Source organism: Perissodus microlepis, chromosome 17, assembly GCF_051167445.1.
Source record: "Perissodus microlepis isolate ML-2025 ecotype Zambia chromosome 17, ASM5116744v1, whole genome shotgun sequence".
Classification (NCBI taxonomy): domain Eukaryota; kingdom Metazoa; phylum Chordata; class Actinopteri; order Cichliformes; family Cichlidae; genus Perissodus; species Perissodus microlepis.
In genome coordinates, this window is record NC_140477.1 from 19,805,540 (window position 1) to 19,826,230 (window position 20,691).

The following is a 20,691-nucleotide window of genomic DNA, read 5'->3' on the forward strand; positions in this document are numbered from 1 at the left end:
TGAGAAACTAATTTTTATTTTGTGCACCAACTTGGCTATTGACTGAATATTTTTGGCTTAAATTGGCTTCCGTACATTGTCAAATACACAATCAAATCATAACCAACATACTCATAACAGTTAAAGGTTTGGGAAATTCTAAATCAACACAATTTAATTATATTACAGTTATTTACTTTGCATTTACTGGGTAATTTTTAAAGCTGCCCGCTTCTCAGACACAAACTATTTTATCATTTCAGGTAACATAATGCCTTTTACACAAAATACAGATTATATAGAGTGTATTTTTTGGTAACCATTGGGACTCCATACTAGTGTATAAGAGGCTTTAATCTCAGTGTGCTTCTTCACAGTGAAAGCACAGGATGAGTTAGATTAGCACAGAGGATATATTGCGGTTACATTTGGGCAGAGATGATGGTGCCTCAGGCGTTGGTGGTAGGTCCGTCCTTCTTGCTGATCTGACAGTAGAGAGCCATGGAGAAAGCCAAGCCGAAAATCTGCAGGAACAACAAATGACTCATTATTAAAACTTTAATAAAATAAGACAAAAGAAAATATAAAAATGGTAATTGTTAATCTTTGGGTCTCTTCCACATGGCGGGTCTTTTGCCCCATCCCCTTCCCCTCACCCCCAGCTGGTCGCAGCAGACAGCTGCCGCTCCCTAAACCTGGTTCTACAAGAGGAATCAGGCACCCCCAGGCAACTGTTTTTGTGATTTGCCGCTATATAAATAAAATTGACTTAATGCCAATTAATTAATTAATTAATCTGCTTTTTGCATGTTCTACAATTTTTCTATCAAGAGAAAAAAAAAACCTTAAAAATTAGAGTATGACTTTATCTAGTGAACTCAAATGTCCCCTGAAGTGATGTGGTGACTGTATGTGTCAGCTCACCAGCAGGACAGCGATGCCGAAGGCAATTCCCAGCACTATCACCATATTCTCCTTCATCAGGTTGACAATTTGGGTTGAGCAGGGCTGCAGGGTGAGAGCAGAGCAGCGTGGGTTATTATGGTTCATTTAACTGTGTCTCAGCGATGAGAGTAAAGTAAGAGTGTGGCTTTCTTGTTCAGATATAACGTGAAATCAGATTCCTGCTGGGATGCTCAATCCAGTGTTCAGCAGTCACAGCCTTACCGTGCTGTAGTAACCTTCTGAGCTACACTCAGCACCGGGGACAGGGGTGGGACTCTTGGTGACGTTGCAGCGACAGGATTCTGGGAATGGATCTGGGGACCAGTCTGTCTTTCCGTTCACAAGACCACAACACTTGAGCTGGGAAGAAAATACAAATAGGATTGGAACTAGTGTAATAGTTCTAGTAAACCCCTTATTGCTGTTCAGCCTGTCACAATACAGTGGCTTTCCAAAAGTATTCGGCCCCCTTGAACTTTTCCACATTTTGTCACATTACAGCCACAAACAACAATCAATTTTATTGGAATTCCACGTGAAAGATCAACACAAAGTGGTGTACAAGTGAGAAGTGGAACAAAAATCATACATGATTCCAAACATTTTTTACAAATAAATAACTGAAAAGTGGGGTGTGCGTAATTATTCAGCCCCCTGAGTCAATACTAGAACCACCTTTTGCTGCAATTACAGCTGCCAGTCTTTTAGGGTATGTCTCTACCAGCTTTGCACATCTAGAGACTGAAATCTTTGCCCATTCTTCTTTGCAAAACAGCTCCAGCTCAGTCAGATTAGATGGACAGCGTTTGTGAACAGCAGTTTTCAGATCTTGCCACAGATTCTCGATTGGATTTAGATCTGGACTTTGACTGGGCCATTCTAACACATGGATATGTTTTGTTTTAAACCGTTCCATTGTTGCCCTGGCTTTATGTTTAGGGCCGTTGTCCTGCTGGGAGGTGAACCTCCGCCCCAGTCTCAAGTCTTTTGCAGACTCCAAGAGGTTTTCTTCCAAGATTGCCCTGTATTTGGCTCCATCCATCTTCCCATCAACTCTGACCAGCTTCCCTGTCCCTGTTGAAGAGAAGCACCCCCAGAGCATGATGCTGCCACCACCATATTTGACAGTGGGGATGGTGTGTTCAGAGTGATGTGCAGTGTTAGTTTTCCGCCACACATAGCGTTTTGCATTTTGGCCAAAAAGTTCCATATTGGTCTCATCTGACCAGAGCACCTTCTTCCACATGTTTGCTGTGTCCCCCACATGGCTTGTGGCAAACTGCAAACGGGACTTCTTATGGTTTTCTGTTAACAATGGCTTTCTTCTTGCCACTCTTCCATAAAGGCCAACTTTGTGCAGTGCACGACTAATAGTTGTCCTATTGACAGATTCCCCCACCTGAGCTGTAGATCTCTGCAGCTCGTCCAGAGTCACCATGGGCCTCTTGGCTGCATTTCTGATCAGCGTTCTCCTTGTTCGGCCTGTGAGTTTAGGTGGACGGCCTTGTCTTGGTAGGTTTACAGTTGTGCCATACTCCTTCCATTTCTGAATGATCGCTTGAACAGTGCTCCGTGGGATGTTCAAGACCTCATAGAGATGCCTCAGGGTTGGGAAACTGACATTTGTCACCATGTATTTACATTGCATCATACCACTGACAGACTTGCAGGCAGTTGAACGCACAGTCGCCCTCTGGTGGATGTGTGCAGTAAGCACAGTCAATCTCATAACGTGTAGATCTGTATTCAGGCGCAGTTTATCTTAAATTTGATGTCCCAGCATTTTAGTTTATGCCCCCTGGTCATGTGTGAGCAGCAGGCAACTGGTTATTCGTTTTTGGGTTACATGTTGGGCTTCAGGAAATGTAAATACAATGAGATACCCTGTATAATACCAGCACATTCAAATACCACAAGTGTGTTTCAAGATTTAGGTTAACTCGTGTATCTGATTGACTGCTTCTAGGAAAGTCTTTCTGTATTACTGAAGAAAAACTCTGTGTGTGTGTGTGTGTGTTAGTTACATCTTTCTGCAGATTCTTCAGGTCACTTTTCACCGTGTCAGGTTGGTTTGCAAGTGGCAACATAGCTTTCAACTGCTTGTTCACCCAGTCTTCCATCTGCAAACAGAAACGCAACATGACGTTTGAGCCTCATCAAAAATAAAATTAAGTAGTCACATAGTCGCTATTTTACCTTATTCTGGCTCACAGCTCCTGCGATGCCTGCTGCCACCAGGAGGATGAAGATGATGAGAAGGAAGATGAAGAACTGAGGGAACACACATGATATAGATCAACAATTTTTGTAAGACTTGCTGAGGTGAAAAGTTAAGCAAAATGTGTTTTCTGTCCACCTAAAGTTCACACATCTTTTTAATCGACAAAAACATTTGTGTCATAGTAACAAACCAATATATTTCAGTTTTTTAATCTTACAATTTAGCTCAAACATAGATAGAAACCCACCAGCAGTTGGCAAAAGTTTCAGTTACTGAACATCAGGTATGTGTGTCGGTACAATCCCTCAGTGTAGGTTTCATTAACTAAGTAATGTGTTTTGCTTCGCCTCCCTCCAAAAACATTCCCAAAATAATCAAAATGTGATGCTCACCAGCAGCAACATGCAGCGGCTCTCTCTGTAGGCTCCACAGCAGCCCAGGAAGCCGAGAACCATGATGATCGTGCCGATGGCGATCATCAGGTTGACTGCAGGGAAGTACTGATCGGTGATCTGTGGACAGATGAGGTGGAAGTCAAAGGCAAAGTCAAAGGTTGATCTAAAGTTTTAAAAGCACCTATATGTGTTAGAGAGGATGTTGAGGTTTGTCTTTATGGAATAGTTTACGTGTGATCAGAGAAAATGTGATGAATGTCTTAGTGACAGATGGAAAAAACACACAAGGATAAAGGCAATGTGAAGTGAGTGCAAGTTTCAGATGACTGGTCCTGGTTGCTGAGCATGAGAGTAGCTCTGATGCGATACATAAAGCTCTGAAGGCAAAGCTGGAATCACAGTAAGTTTTATTTACCACATATTCTCCCTGAAGAATGAAACAAAGTCACCTTTTGAGTGTTACCACAGATGATATAAACACAGTAAAGACTTATTCTTGTATGAGAGGTCCACACATCATCTGGAATCCATTGAAGAGACCCACTGTCACACCACTATACTACACCATCGCCTGCCCAAAGCCTTAGAACATGCACTTCTGTGCTCATCTATGCAATACTGCAGTCTCTTTAAAGTCTATCACTAACTCACCTGGTTTCCACCCTTGCTGACTCTCAGGTAGATGGAGACGGCCAGGATGAGGCAACCGCTCAGCTGGAGGGAGAAGAAGACTGAGATTAACTGAATGAGCCAATTTTACACAGAATCTGGCGACATCTGGTGGTGAAACTCTGCAGCAGCGCAATAACAAAATAGACATCGTGACATTTAACAAGCACTACAATCCTCCCTGGAGGAAAAAGCTCTAAAGCTTTCCTTTAACATCTAAGTCAGGGGAAAGAAAAGTTTTCAGAATTTGTAATGCATGGCAATATTTCCAGGTATATACATGATAATATTTAACATGGGGCAGACAATTACCAGCAGGAATAAAATGTACACGTCTACTCAAAGGTGACTTTCTTGTAAGTACAAGATTGTTTGTGTCGTGTTGCTGAAATTGCTTATTTTGGTGCAAATGACGGAGATTTTTTTATCTTCCTTTTAATGTTTTAATTTTGATTTTCTGATTCTGCCATTATCAATGTCCTCCAGTAATGAGAGTCAAAGCTATGCAGCAGCATCACATTTAGACATGACACAGCACTGCCATCATCATGTTAAAGTAAAAATTACAACATTGTCCTTTATTTACATCAATCATACTGATTAGAATAAGATTAATACATTTAAAATACATTTGATAAAAATCATAAGAGAACACTTACAGGTTACCAAACTAGTCACCTAGTTTGGTAGTTTGGTGACTAGGGTTGCCAAAACATCTACCAGTTATCATAAGATCCTTTGTCACATCCAGCTTACTTTGAGCTGCCCCCCCAAATAAATCTGACACTTCTCATGTTTCCAGAGTTTTTTTTTTGTGAGGTCCTGATCACATGTGCATAAGTAAGCAGAGATTGTCACAGCTGTGAACCAAATTAAGCCATATCTGTCTGGTTAGTTTGATAACGTTCGCCGCCAACCACATGTTACGGACGGACAGACAGACGGACAGTCAGACAGACAGTTAGTTTTTTCTTTTTTCAGGATGCAACACCTCAAACTGCACCTGAGATAACAGCTGGTAGTGTTATCTCCCTGGTACTGATCTGTGTGGACTGTGTGTAGGATTTAGGCGGCTGGAACAAACATTGCTCAAATATCTCTAAAAGTAAAACCCTGGTTAACTTTAAAAGGTCACAATTAGTGATTGAAAGTTACAGTCAGCTCTTTCCCTGTACACGTGTTCTGGGTCAGTTCCTCGAAAACATGCCCAGCTGCGGGAAAAGTAGATTTCCGTGATTAAAAAGGTCACAGATACACAGCAGGGGTCATAAATGATCCTAGTCAATCACAGGAATGTTAAGCAGCAGCATAGTATTGACTTCCTAGATCGCCTGTTTCCTGTAGTACATTTTGTACACTGAAAAACACATTGAGGTTGTTTTCTCCTTGTGGCTACAATTAGATTTAAAAGACAAAAGATGGACTTTCAGATGAAGTCGGTAGGGACGTGCTCATTTCTAATAACAAAGTCATTAAAAGGTCATAATAGCAGGAAGGACGCGCACTTCAAGTTCTTTATGGGGAAACCTTTCCTGCACAAACATTTTCTATACTGAAAAGTGTTTGAGCATTTAAAATATTGTCATATTCCTGCTCATAAAGCATTTTAGCTGTAACCCCTGCATATTGACACACAAAGTGAGTTAATTCACTTAAAAAGTAAAACTGGTGATTAGAAGCAGTGAAAGCTTGAGAAGGTTTACAGTTTTGTCAGATTTAGGCTGCTGCTTTCCCTTTTTAAAATCATTTTGTTTGAAAATCTGTGACGGGAGAAGTCTTGACCAAGTGCGCAGAGGAAAGCTGTACAGATCATTATGAGATTAACAAAAATGACAGACTCATAACATATGCAGAATTAAAACAAGTCGGAGCTCCTCAAATCTTTGGGTGCAAAAAAACAAAACAAAAAAAACCTGCTCTGTGTCATTTTCCATGCTTTAAATCGTCCTCGATGTCACACACAAACAAGTCGTAGACATCTTTTGGGCAGATGACAGCAAAGTGACGTTCAGTCTGGTTTAACAACAAACAAAACTCTGCTGATGGCGATACTGCCCGAGGTGAAACAAAACAAAACTCAGTTTTTAGACTCTACGTTTGCTGTTGAGACATCTGCCCTCATGTAATAAAGGACGAATAGAGGCCAAAAACACAGACGTGTCCCACCTGCAGAGTCAGACATTTGGTTCTGGGTCTCACAACTTCCAGGAGAGTGTGTGCAAATCAGTTCCGAGAACTGGGAACCGTCCTTTGTCAGGTGAGTGGGCGTGCAGCACAGGAGTGTTTCACCTGCTTTATCAGTGGAACCAAAAAAACAAAACAAAACAAAAAAAAAAAAAACCCCACACCCAAACAAAGTCATTGTTTTCTTTGGGAGGCGTTGGCGACGGTTGCAGGGGATCATCACAGCACATACACGCAGAGAGACTTGCAGAGCAACATGCTATCAGAGACGAACCCGCCCCAGGGAGCAGCGGAAATAAAGGCCGAAGCCTTTATGAACTATAAACTACGTCAGGAATTCATCCCAACTTATTCTTTCTCACATTTACCACACGATTTCCTCAGGGATTAATAAAGTATTCCGATTCTGATTTAGAACCTTTTTATCCACAACCCACAGAGGCAGACACGTGGGGCCCTCTCAGCTCTGTTAATATAATGGGAAACCACTGAAGTCTGTTCACGTGTTGTTGTCGTCACACAGTTTTGTCCTTTTTATGAGTAATTTCACGACATGCACAACTTAACCTTTAAGTGCCTTTCAAGGGTAACGTTGCCTGTTAATTATTTACCATTACTCCACCACAACGAGAAAAACCCAACAAAGATTAAGATTAGAGATCCCAGTGACAGGGCGCATGCACACAGGTTAATCTTGGCCTCAGAGTATTAGTGCTGGAATATTATAGAAAAAACTGATACAAACGTCAGTATTATATCAAATTGATACGTGCTGGATCTATGTACTGACATTTTTGTCAGTGAAGAAAAACGAGTACATATTCTAGACAAACAAGATCCAGAGGAATTTGGAAGTCCGTCAATCAGAAGTTGTTTCTCATAAAAGCATGACAAAATGTCAACGCGTGGGAGGAAGAGAAGAGAGACGTGTGAACACATTTCTCAATGTCAAAGACAAGAAGACTAAACCCGTGTGGAGCAATTCATCAGTAAAAACATGACAGACTTCTACACTTTAGATTTAGTCTACAGTAATCGTTTGGTATTTAATCGACTCGGACTAAAAGAATTTAGATGGTTAAATCAGGAGTAAAACCAGTGAGTACGTCATGATCGGGCATGTTCCCAAAAGCAAGGAATGAGGGTGGTTAATTCCTTAGCACAGATTCACAGTTGGAGACTCATCGTCATTTCACAACACACACACACACACACACACACACACACACACACACACACACACACACACACACACACACACACGCACGCAGCAGTGTGGCTACTAGTAACCACAGAGCTTTGCAATGCCATGTGACCACCGAAACTGTAAACGCCTCCCTCAGTGAGGTCTCCGAGACACTGCTTCAAGTGGACTGTCAAGTCATATCCGACGGTAACCCACCCAAACTTCCAGTTATTTAAGGTTTTTTTTTTTTTTTTTTCCAAATTATTCAGGAAATAATGAAGCTCTTCACATAAAAAGGAAGCAACATGTTAAAATGACACAGTCCAGTTCCTCTTTTTTACTTGTTCAAACATCCCAACAAAAGGTGACACTTGGACTGATTTGTAGAAATGGGGTCTCTGAACTCAATTAAATTAGATTCAGAAAGTGCTCGCAGAGAATTAGCTGGATTTGTGGCAAGGATAATAGAGGAAGGACACAAAACAGGCCTCACAGACACAGAACCCAGGGGAGAGGCAGCTGTGTGGCCGTTTTGCATTTGGATCTTCCTTTAGTTCATCTCTGTGGTCATTCAGGATGTTCTGAATCTCATCATCATCTAATCATTTTTTACCTTATTCAATCTATAAGATGGGGGGAAAAAAACCCCAAAGGAGAGTGGTCACCCATTTTGTGGTACCATATCTGTGCCTCACTTCACCATTATCCACGGCTGGCTTATTAGATTTCCTTTGAAATGTTCAGTTCTAGCAGCAGGTTTACTGACAGCTGCTTTAATAATAATGTATACAAGCGTCCTCTTTGTTTGAGTTATGAAAAATACATAAAACATTGATAAAGCTCAACACTAATGCCACTCGGCTCTGTGCCTCTGGTCGGTGCTGAGTGCTGCAGTAATGCTTCCTGAGGGCTGGTCCGCAGTGGTTTCTGTGGCTGAGTGCTTTACAGACAGACCTTAAAAGTTCCTTGAAGGACAAGGCAGAGTCGTGTTTGAGCAGATAGGTGGTGAGAGAGGATCTTTCTTTGTTGTTTCTCAGCAGAGCACAATATGAAAACCAGCATTAAACGAGCTCCACAGAAAATAAGAGGCCTGCTCCACCCTCGCCACCATCATTAGGTAAACACATCACGTCCGCTGAGTGGCTGTAATTAAGTTGGAATCGATTTGACTTCAGTTCTGGGAATCTGAGAGAAGACCTGAAAATAACCACAGCAGGCTGCAGGAGGAAACCTTTCAAACAGGACGCACTGCTTGATGAGGATTACAAAATGCCAGAGGCTACATGCATGAGTTTATGACCGAATAACGTTTAAACCTGCGAACGAACACACACACATACACGAACACACACACGTTCTGACTGGCTGTGCTCCAAAGACAATGACGTATCCGACTCGTCAGGCTGTAACGACAGAAATGACTTCATAACTGGGCCACTCAGCCAGACCAACACGTTCTTACTCCTTACGCGTAATATTTTACGCTGGGTGACAAATCGTCAACATTTTACGCTTTCGGATACCCAACACGTTTCTAAATGACGAGAGATTGTAAAAATGAGAAAACACGAGAACCGCTTGGACTCAATCTACACATGTTCGTTCATTTTCTTAAAATCGCTTTGGAAAACACTATTTTATGTCATTTCTGTGCTGGTTAAGGTAAAGAATAGGGCTGGAACGTGTATTACCACGGGACTGTCCTTCCACTGGATTTCACCCACAACCCGACGCGTACCATAAGAACGCGGAAGGTAACCTTTGCGTTCCTCAGGAACACCGCGGGACGTGACAAAACGTCGGTATGCTATGCCCCGGGAGTGAGAACGGGCTGGCCAGACGGATACAAGTGCAGATCATGTACAGCATATGAAGCCAGCTTTATGAGCAGTGTTCATCATCTTACACCATAATCTAAAAACCCACAGATTTCACTGAAACTACGGTCTGCTAACACACCTGAAGTGACTCAGAAGACAATAAGACTTGCAGTCATTTATATCACACCAGTTTAATCTGCGTGATCTTCAAACTGACGATAAAATGAAATTGTCAACAGCCTTGGCTTTCATCATCAAACAAAGACCAGTTTAAAAAATAAAAACATGGCTTAGCCATTGAAGTCACTGAAGAAGTTTCTCAGATCTGGATTCTCTCTGAAGGCCACCAGGTGGCGACAGCTGTGGTTTCAAAAAGACTTCGAGCCCCGAAAACGTTTATAGGAAACCTGAGTTTTTGACCAGACTTCAGTGAACAGTTTACTGCTGGGTTTATCTGCATGGTGATGCTGAAGAAAAAAAGTCTGTTTTGTAAATCTTGATCACGTCATGGTTGAAAAATTACGGTTATTTGTGCTGTTCTCATTGGCTAACAGCACAATTAGCTTGTTGGGGAAAAACTTCACAATTACATGTGAAGTCAGACTAAGACTAAGTTTTACGTTTCTAGCACACCAGCGTTTGTAGTTCTGGCTCTGACGGGGAAAACAAACTCTTGCCTTGCACAAATACGTGCTCTTAAAGTCTTTAAAGTTTTTAGTGGGAGCGGCTAGTCAAATACTTCAGCTCCAAAGCTGATAAAGGCCTTCCATTGTTCCGCCTACAAAAACAGAGATAATGTATGTTTCCTGCCACCACCAGGTTGGTGTTGAGCAACAACAAAAATTACTCAGTCAAGCTACATGTTGGGCTCCTAGCAGCACAGAATCTGTGGGATGGAGCAAACATTGCTTGGAAAATATGCAAACAGTGCTTTTTAGAAAGATTTCAGAGAACCTCCAAAGACCTACACACAGCGATGTTTAAAAACAAACAAAAAAACAAAAACAAAAAAATCCAGGGAGCGCCATCATGCTGAATTGCTCAACTCAGGGGCGGAGGGGACAGCCATGCCCAGAAACCGAACAAATGCCTGTTTGTGAAGCCAGAAAAATCTGATACAACCCGTTTTACTCAATTGACGGAAAGGCAGAGGGAGGTCAGGACACACAAAGAATGCAGAAAAGGGAAAGACTGGGGGTTAAAGAGACCAAATTTAAGAAAAATCTTAATCAAGTTAGAAAAAGTAGAAATATATTGGAAATAAATAAATAGATAAATAATAACTTTAGTATTGAAAGTTGCATCACAGCTTCCTAAACCAGCATGCCACACCTACTGTGCCAGTTGTCAAACTGATTTAGGGACGAGGCCCAAATCAAATAAACTGAGTGCTTCAAACACAAATCAAATAAAACCGGCAGGTTTGCAAACTTTTAAATCAGACTCAGTTGAAATCTGTTGAACAGCCTCAAAAACTCAGACGCCACCGGTAAACACCTGCCCAATCCATCACCTGTGAATAAACTGTAAGAACTCAAGTTGTCTTAAATACTCACCCAAAAAAGAAGGTTGAAGAAGAAGAGAAGGTATTTGACACACTTGTTAACAGCCATGGTTTTTCCCTCGATTCACGTCGACCGCCTGCTTCAGAGGACTCGAGCTTCCTGCACAGTGAACACACAGTCTGTCAGATCAGTAAACACACGAGCCTGCTTTACTGTTTCCACCCATTCAGGGTGCGTCCCTCACTGCACCCTCCTCCTCATGCTTCCACATCTCCTCTCTCTTTTCCTCTTTTTTTTTTTTTAATATTTTCATTTTCCCTGCGGGATTCCCTCGTTTTTTCCCCCACCAGTTTACTATAATCAGATAAAATTAAGATCAACATATGGAAAGAGCTCATGTTTAAACTCACTGCTCGGCTGAGACGAGAACCTGAATGATACTTCAACAACTAGGATAAAGGAGGATAAGCAAAGTGTTTCACTTCAGTGTCTGATAAGTCAACTGCTGTTGGATGGATGTGTTCAAACATTCACATCCATCTGGATCAGTTTTATACTTGTAAAGCAGCATCAGATGATCTGAATGATCTTCTGCCCGACATCAGCAAAACCAGCAATATAAATCTGACTTTACCCAAGAAGAAGCCACTAAGCCAAAATTCCAGCAAGATTAATGGGATTAGTTTAAGCATGAGAAGGTTCTTTAGTTTTAAATAACCTGTAACAAAAGCCAGAAAATCCTGATTAGGTGGCTTTCAGTTGCAGGGATAATACGGTGGGTGTTTCTGATTCCAGCTGCAGGACTTCTTTTTTTTTTTTCCTTTTTAGGTGGGTGGGTAAGGAAAGAGAACCTAGCTTCTCTGGGGTTTCCACATTTTACCAAGCTTAGAGGCTGCTTGGTACATTTTCACTCAAACATAAACTCCTGAACCCTCATAAAGTCATTTCCCCATCAGCGGAGCCTGGTTTCAGGGTAAAATCAGATCACCAAACCTCAATTTAGACCCCGGTTCTTTTATACATAGTTGAAGACACCAGGCCACCACACTGAAAAGAAAATTATTTCAGGTTCTTGTTTCATGTGTTTGTGTGCCCGAATGTGTGCATAGTGTTCCTCCTGGTTCCTCTATCACACATCCGACAATAAATGAGAACAAAGCAGCGAGCTGCAAATTATATCTCGGTGTAAACCAGCAGATGGCAGATTAATCATTCACATTACCTTCTGTTTCCGTTCTGTCATTCATTCACTCACTCAGGCCTCTCCCAGGTCCACTCTATTCCCCAGGCTTTCACTCCTCACCTGTTCCCAGTTTCCCAATCAGTGCACCTGCCACCTTGTACCCGATTACCCCTCCAGGATTTCTCCAGTCACTGTTGGGTTTTCTGTTCTACCCTAGTGAGTTTTTCCCTCTGGTTTTGACCTAACACCCACACACAGAGGTACAACTTATTTTCTCACTCATCTCAGAATCAGCCACCTTATGTGTCAGTAGATTATTACACATATTATCATCACAACTATTTTAACCTTTTAGTGTAATTTAAAAAGTCCAAATCATTCCCAGCTCACCTTTAATTTTCAGCACCTGTTTGGGCGTTTACCAAACATCAGGTTAAGTTAAAAGTAGAATGAAAACAAAAAAAAATGGAGACTTGGGATAAAACCGCCTCATGGTCACTGTTTCAGCAGTTAGAGAGGTGAGGCTGACATGGTTTGAACATGTGTTGAAGAGGGATAGTGGATATACTTGGCAAAGGATGATGAGGATGAAGCTGTCCGGCAGGAGGAAAAGAGGAAGACCCCAGAAGAGGTTCATGCAGAGGGTAAGATTCTAGCAACAGGGTGAGATGGAGGCAGATGATCCGTGGTAGTGACCCCTAAAGGAAGCAGTGGAAAATAGAAGAAAACAATAAACTAATGGCCTCTCAGACTGGTATTAATTTCCAGCAGACAGTGTAAAAATTAACTAACTACAATCACTTTCACTTTATATTACTATAATATAAACTACTATAACTATACATACTGAAAAAAAAACACAATAAAGAATTTCCTCAATATATGCAAACATATATTTTGCATATATTTGTATATACAGTTGGTGTTAGAATGAAAACACCAACAGTCGAAACATATTTAAAGTCTTTATCAAACCAGCTGATTCCTTTAGACAGGGCATTCAATGTGTAGTGAATCATTAGCCTATTTTAATCTTATAGAGTATGAATGAATTAAATAAAAACTAAACATAGTTGTTGAGAAGTTCTGTCAGTAAAATGTGCTTTTAAGTCGCCATCTATCGGCAGCTGTATGAAAATACAGCAGCGTGAGCGCACACCTGTGTAACTGCAGCTTCCCCTTCACTGTCTGTGAGCTCACAGATACCCTCACACCTGTGAAACAGCAGTCAGGCAGGTGTTTGACTGCTAACAGCCGTTGCATGTGTCTGGTCATTGTTTCTGAAGGTTCTGAGTATCAGGGGCTGATCTAGAAGGGTGGCATGGGGTAAGTGCCACCCCAAAATGATCTCTTACCACCCCAAGTGCCACCCTAGTTTTGCATATAACAGTGTTGTTTATTAAAGTAAGATAGCATTAACACTTTGAGCGTAGTTACAGTTAACAGTGAATATAAATGCATAGTGTAACCCCCCTCCACCATTACCAAATGGTTCAGCCCATCGGCAGACCGCTTTTTTTTTTCTTTTTTTCAGTAGTAAGCCATGCTTATGATTGTGCCAGAGCACATTCTGAACAACACCATGGGGATTTCAGAGTTCGCACAGGTGGTTGGTTGTTACACTCTGGAAATGGAATGAAGGTGAGTGTTATTAACCCTCTGTGGTCCACGGACACGCTGCACCTCCAAATCACATGACTGATTTAAGCTGACGCAGCAACAAGCTGCAGCCACGTCGACTCGGTTTTTCAGCTCATAGTGAAAATTCGGACTTCAAAGTATACACCGGTTTTTAAATTTTAATTACAGGCCAGTAATTAAAGTTATGGAGTTATGTTAAATATATACAAGCCATGCTTTTTTTCTAAATACGGTTAGAGGGGAGAGTTTTGGGAGTGACAGTAAAGGAGAGAGACAGAGCGAGCGAGTGAGAGTTTTTAGATGTGGGAGATTTGTGACGCTTAGCGTGGAGTTAGTATAGTTAGTCTGTCGTGTAGTCGTTTTTTTGTTTTTGTGTGTCAGTGAGGGGACTAACGAATGTCACAAAAGCACATTTGCAATGTAAACACTCTCACCAAGTGATACACCTCCTGTTGTTAGGCCTGCAGGTTTATCCCGCTTGTCTTTTGGTGAACGAACAATTTACAACTTTTTACTGCCACACATAATTTGTGGGGCATCTTATTGCAACACCTGATCGTTCTCTCATTTTAGTTTTAGTAATATTTTTAAATGGTTGTACGATATTAAAAAAAAAAACACGGCAGGTGTATTGACTGCATTTTTAGATAAATAGTTGTATATTTTTTACAAAATGTGTGCATAAGTTTTCAAAATGTACAATTTATATTTGCATTTCAAGTTATAAAAATAATAACTGACTCAACATGTCTGTTTTTTGTTTTTTTTTACAGTAGAAAAATACTACCAGGATTTTAAATTTTCTGTGTGATTTCAGATCAGTAATACTAAGTATTTCAATGAAAAAACAACTAAATTTGGTGTGATAAGTCATGAGGTTGAGCTGCAAAGAATGAAACCAAACAAGGCAAGGGGAAAAAATAAAATGAAACAATTTGAGGGTGAAATACAAACCTAAAATCAAGTCGAGTCAAAAATGGCCAGTTATATTTTGGACCTCAGTGGGTTAATCCAACAAATCATGAAAAATTAAGTTTAAATTTTTGTTCGTGACAGTGCAGATTTCTGACATTTTGTGTAATTTAAGTATGTAACAATTTGATTTTTTTTCTAACAAAAAACTGTGTGAAACTGAAGTTGAACTTGTGTTTGTAAATGAACCGCCCCATGTTGTGTAGCTTTCTGGATTTTATACTTATTGGGCTACATATTTATTTATTATACAGGCTATACAGTACATACAATTAAAACTCACATTTTTTATGTAACTAAAGTGTTTAATTATGTGGGCTACAGAAAATAATTGAGTTAGACTATATTTTTAGGAAAAACGTGTATACTTACTGCATTTGAATCATTTTAACCATATGTAAACACCTGCATATGTGTTTGGAAAAAAAAGGCTTTGATTTTGCCACCCTAAGAAAATTTCTCTAGATCCGCCCCTGCTGAGGATTCTTTTAAAATAAAAAATTACACGAGGGTTTGAGCTGTTACTAAGAAGGCATCAGTGCTAAAACAAAATACGTCAGTTTAGACTTGAATTAAAAGAATAGATGCTCATACAGGAGGAGATTGATATCTAAGTGAGTGAGAAGTGTCATTCAAAGAGAGCCACACAGTACAGAACAATCCTGGCAGATGTAGGATGCAAAAAAAAATTTAAAGACCCTGGAAAGAAAACAAGTGAGAGACATCTAAAGACTTCAGAACAACTGCCCAGACACTCGTGAAGGAGTTAGCTAATGAAATCAATCACTCAGACTCTGCACAGGAATTAACTGTGAGGTCGCAGACCAAGAAAAACTCCACTTTTGCAGAAGAGACTAAAGTGTGCTAAGGACAACCTGGAGACAGATTATTCATGCTAGAAGTGAGTACGTTACTCAGATGAGCTCAAACTGGAGCTCTTTGGTCACAGAGACGCAGCTTATGTTGTTTTTAAAGAGAAAAGCGAGAGAAGTACAACCCGAAGTAGAGCGTCCCCACATTGAACCACGCTGGTGGGAATACTGTGAACGTTACTGGCTGACCTCCACAAAGCCCTCACTCCCACTGAAAATGTGTGAGGTGAACTGAAGACCAAGGTCCGTACCAGAAGGCCATTGAATCTGAAGGAACTGGAGAGATTCACGGGACATGTGAGACGTGTTTCTGTGTGTAAAGAAAATAATGTGAGCATTTAAAATAAAACTGGGATGTTTGAAAAATCCTTGAACCGCTCTGGATCAGCTCTCCACTTCTTTGCCTTCTTGAGTCTCTGAGTCGTTGCTGGTTTTTCTCTGCCAGTTTTGTTTTTCCCATCATTTATTCAGCAATGGTCTTCTGAACCCTCCATCCACCCTGACCTTCTCCCTTTTGCTGAAGGTCCGTCTAACTATTCTTCAAAGTTTGGCTGGAGTTGTCAAAAGAACTGAGGGTCATTTTAAGCTTTATTCTTTAATGAAATACTAAATGTTTCATTCTTTGTCTTCTCACTGAGTGTTTTCTTATTTGTAGAAAGTATCTGCTGGATTTAGGTGTTCCCCATGTGCTCACATGCTGTCCTTCCTGTTCCTGCACTCTTATAGTGCAGTCTGGTCTGCCCGTACATGTCTTACACGTGGAGTGTAACAACCTGAGTTACCGTTTAAATGAAGCGCAGCTCATAGGACAGTCCGGAGTGATGTCATACTGACATTTTTCAGGCTGTGAATGTGACGTGTAAGAAGCAGGGAAGGAAAGCAAGCTGTGGTGACTTTCTCTGGGCACGTTGGAAGTGGTAAGAAGACTTAAATATTTAATGTAATGATTCATTTCAGTGGAGCAGTAAAGAAAAATGTAAGGAACTGTAACATAATCTGGATTCTCTGAGACTCAGCATGTCAGGACTCGTCTCACAGAGCCCGACACAGATGATTGTCTTCTTTTCTTTAGAAGAAAACGCCTAAACCTTTGCTCATTTACCTGATTTATACAGCAATTTTTCCTACATTTAGTGGAAATTTTAATCAAATTAGTCCATGCATGGCTGTAAATGTTCACTCGTGTGGAGTGAACAAAAACACACGCAGCAGCACAGAGACTGACACCTAAAACGAGAAAAGGACTAAAAACACTGAGTTTGCATCCGGTGATCTGGTGTCACTGCTGCGTTTGTTAAGAATCCAGAAGGCTATCAACGCTGCAAAATCTAAACTTAGGACATAATCAAAGCAAACTGAATCATTGTAGGTCTTAACTGCACTTTAATATTGCTCTAATATTTATTTAAAGTATGTGAGCAGACAAATTCACAAGAAGAAGCTTTTATCACAGAAGTGTAATGCTCATATTCATACAAGAATAACACAAACATCCCATCTATTTCTGCTTTTTGGTTTATCAGGAAGCCACAATGACGTCTACTAAAGAAGCTCTTTGGCGCACTCTTGAGCGTCTGACAGCTGAAGAGTTCAAGAACTTTAAGTGGTTCCTGAAGGAGGGGGATATGGAAAACTGTTTTCCAGCCATCGCAGAGGCCCGACTGGAAGGAGCGGACAGGTTGGATACGATCGATCTGATGGTGCAAAAATACCACTGCTCAGGAGCTGTGCAAAAAACCATGAAGATCTTAAGGAAGATAAACAGAAATGATCTGGTTCAGGATTTGTCAAACAAGTCAAATGAAGGTAAAAATATGAAGAGCTGAAAAATAAAGGTTCACATTAGTTGCATGAATGATTGCATTCAATACAGCTCGAGAAAAATCCTCAATAAAAAAGTTGTTTACAGCTTTTCCTGCTTTGGCTTGTTTTAGACCACAAGATCTCTGCAGCGCTCCCACGTGATGATGAGACAAGGAGGGCCAAACTGAGGGAGATGAAAGCCCGAATTGATCTGAGGATCAAGGAGAAGCAGATGAAGATCTATGAAGTCAGACGCACAGCAGAGCTCAGCAGGAAGTCTGCAGAGCGACAGACCTCAGACAGCAGGAGGGCGTTTGAAGCTCTGGTGGCCTCTGTCCAGAGCAGTCTGGATAAAATCATCGGAGAGATCGATGAAAAGCAGAAAATGACACAGAAACAGGCTGGAGGATTAATCCAGCAGCTAGAGCAGGAAATCTCTGAGCTGACCAAGAGGAGCGCAGAGGTGGAGCAGCTTACCAAACGTGACTTCCTGCCAAGCTTCTCGTTCACAAATGAGATGCTGACAGAAGCCAGGTTCCCCCAGCCATCTTACAAAGAAACTGTGATAAGCACTGTGACTCAGCTGAAGGAAAAACTCAGCAAAGACATGGAGATGTTTCTCGCTGTGACTGAGCTGAACAGGCTTCGGCAGTTTGCAGTGGATGTGTCACTGGATCCAGACACAGCACATCCCAACCTCATCCTGTCTGAGGACGGGAAGCAAGTTCGCTGTGGTGACATAACACAAACTCTCCCAAACAACCCAGAAAGATTTGACCGTGTTATTAATGTTGTGGGAAAGCAGAGCTTCTCTTCAGAAAGCTTTTACTATGAAGTTCAGGTTAAGGAGAAAACCTCCTGGGATTTAGGTGTCGTTAAAGAGTCAATAAATAGGAAGGGATCAATGTATGTGACCCCCAAGAACGGCTTCTGGATAATATGTTTAAGGGCAGGAGAGTACAAAGCCTCACGTGTCCATCTCAGTGTGGACTCTCAGCCAAGGAAAGTGGGAGTGCTTGTGGATTATGAGAATCGTTCGGTCTCTTTTTATAATGCTGAGTCCGCACAACTCATTCATTGCTACACTGACTGCTCCTTCAAAGAGAAACTCCGTCCTTTCTTCAGCCCCGGGACTCTTCATGGTGGCCAAAACTCCACTCCACTCATCATCTGTCCTGTCAATGACAACTGTCAGATCTGATCAATCATCCTTTCAACTGCGTGAGACTCGTCATAGAGTTGTCAGCTTCTCCACCTTTATTTATTTATCACCCCTAAGTGGACATCTGAAAACAAAAGGTCCAGATGAATGTGACAGACTTATCACACCAAACCGTCAGCCAACATTTGAGTGGTTCTCTGTTAACCTGATGGGAGTGTTCAGGGGTTAATATAGTCCAGTATGGCCCGCTGAATAGCACAAAAATGTAATCAACCCTTCACCGACCCCATGTCACGCGGCAGCATCAGGATTGGGTCTCCAGTCGTTAAACAGATGGTGTCATATGGGGCTGTTTGAATTGTTTATTTTATCATCAGTTTTACAGCCTTCAAACTTAGAGTCTGCAGTTTGCCACATCACACTGAAATAAGGTGCTTAAGAAAGGAACATCTAGTTTCTTTGTAATGATAAAAGTCTAAGTGAATAACGGATGTGGGAAATAAGTTTTTACACAATTCTGAAGTCTTTGTGTTGCTCATGAGCCAAAAAGAGTTTGACACCCTGATGCAGGAGCTTCAGAATTTGTGTGTTGTTAGTTGTGATCTTGTGGAAGGTGTCACAGACGGGCCACAGTTTTACGCTCAGTACGGTGTTCCCTGACTGATTTATTCTCGGCATTCAGTTACATGGTTGAACAGGTAACTTTGGCCTGAGCTTATTTAAGACCATGCCGGTGACCACTGCACATGAGGTTCGGTGTCATATTTTACTCTAAAAGTTCAGAGTTTGGTCTAAACTCTAGAGAAGCAAACCTTCCCGAACAATCAGAGAGAGACAGAGGTGTCAGAGAGAGACTGGTTTTCAGCCTTCAGGGTCTTATTTAACACACAGACAGTCATTTTTCAAACATCTCCTCCCTCCAGCAGATCATGTTTTACTTGCATGTCGAGTGTGGGGAACCAAACTGCGACAGTAACCGTTCTAACTTTGCATGCAGCTAGCAGGAGATAAACTCATTTAAATGCAGGTGTGGTTTTTCTACATTTAGACTCTGTGGTCTCACCAAGGTGCGTCTTTCACCATCAGCGATCTCATGCTTTCTAATCCTCTCTTTTTGCAAAATGGAGCAGACATGGTTTCAATTTTCCCACTGATAGCATCAAAGAATATAGAAACCTTTAAAATGGCACTACACTAGTTTAAATACATTATTACAGGAAATATCATGACTGTCCATTTCATCCATAACATTTTTCTTCAGTGTCACCTTCTTGTTCCTCATGCTTATTCTGATGGTGTTTCATAGAGACATTTTTCCTAGTGCACTGTGCAATGCCACCACTCACTTAGTGCTTACTTTGATTTTTCTTTCTGTGTTTGAGCAGGGATGTCAGACTCCTTTTATGTCATAGGCCACTTTGATGTTAAGTGAATCAGACCAGTGAAACTGACCTTTCTGTCAGTGTAACTACACAGTTACACCAACACATCTTAATATAAGGCAAAGAAGTGCAGTTTAACTGTACACCTCAGTTTTTCTGCATGATAAAGAAATATCGCTGTTGGGTCATTCCATCTTCTGCTCGACAGGAGCAACAGAAAAAAATCCTAAAATCTGAACGACCGTGGTCTAAAAAAGACACATATTTAACAAAATCATTCTGAAATCAGATGAAAGTGGGTTGATGGATGACAAAAAGGTTTCTAAAGTTTCTCTGTGGTCATTATATATGGTAAAACTTTGGATGATAACATTTTTTTGTTCAAATCAGAGATGGTCAAACATAAAAATTTAAAAAGTTTGCTGATTTAAGATGGAATAAATAAATGTGTAAATTTACAGAAGATCTGGTAGCTGATTGTCCAGACTCTCCTGTAATTTCAAAAGTGAAGGTTTTGTTAAAATTCTGATTTTTAATTTTTTAAATACAGATTTTTCTCTGATAAATGCTAAAAAAAAAAATCAACAACAACAGTGTTCTGTCATTTCATTTGGAGTACACATGACAGTGGGTGAGGTCTTTATCAGTAGGAAAAGCTGTGACCAGTAAAAGTTTAATCTGGCCTCCTGGCCTTATTTTTGACACACCTGGTGTAAATGATTTGTTTTCAAACATTTTTTTCTTCTTCTTCAAGAAAGCCATCTTTACTGTT

The 20,691-nt window shown here is 40.9% G+C and overlaps 2 protein-coding genes across 3 annotated transcripts; one reads left to right on the top strand and one right to left on the bottom strand.

Annotated features, from left to right (window-relative positions):
* LOC146369515 (tetraspanin-8-like) lies at positions 1 to 12,241 on the bottom strand. The gene is made up of 9 exons (XM_084909738.1): positions 12,127 to 12,241; positions 10,956 to 11,063; positions 4,192 to 4,254; positions 3,538 to 3,657; positions 3,121 to 3,195; positions 2,949 to 3,044; positions 1,147 to 1,284; positions 904 to 987; positions 1 to 503 (listed from the first exon to the last, which is right to left on the bottom strand). Exons 2-9 carry the CDS (start codon positions 11,010 to 11,012, stop codon positions 429 to 431), a joined length of 708 nt encoding a protein of 235 aa, XP_084765864.1. The 5' UTR covers positions 11,013 to 11,063; positions 12,127 to 12,241; the 3' UTR covers positions 1 to 428.
* Positions 12,242 to 13,643: 1,402 nt separating this feature from the next.
* LOC146369516 (pyrin-like) lies at positions 13,644 to 20,407 on the top strand. 2 transcript variants are annotated; one of them, XM_084909733.1, is made up of 3 exons: positions 13,644 to 13,728; positions 17,096 to 17,378; positions 17,507 to 20,407. In XM_084909733.1, the coding sequence occupies exons 1-3, from the start codon at positions 13,723 to 13,725 to the stop codon at positions 18,574 to 18,576; spliced, it is 1,359 nt and encodes a 452-aa protein (XP_084765859.1). In that variant the 5' UTR covers positions 13,644 to 13,722; the 3' UTR covers positions 18,577 to 20,407. The 2 variants fall into 2 exon arrangements, with proteins under 2 accessions (XP_084765859.1, XP_084765861.1); XM_084909735.1 differs by lacking the exon at positions 13,644 to 13,728 and adding an exon at positions 14,530 to 16,489.
* The last annotated feature ends 284 nt before the right edge of the window (positions 20,408 to 20,691 follow it).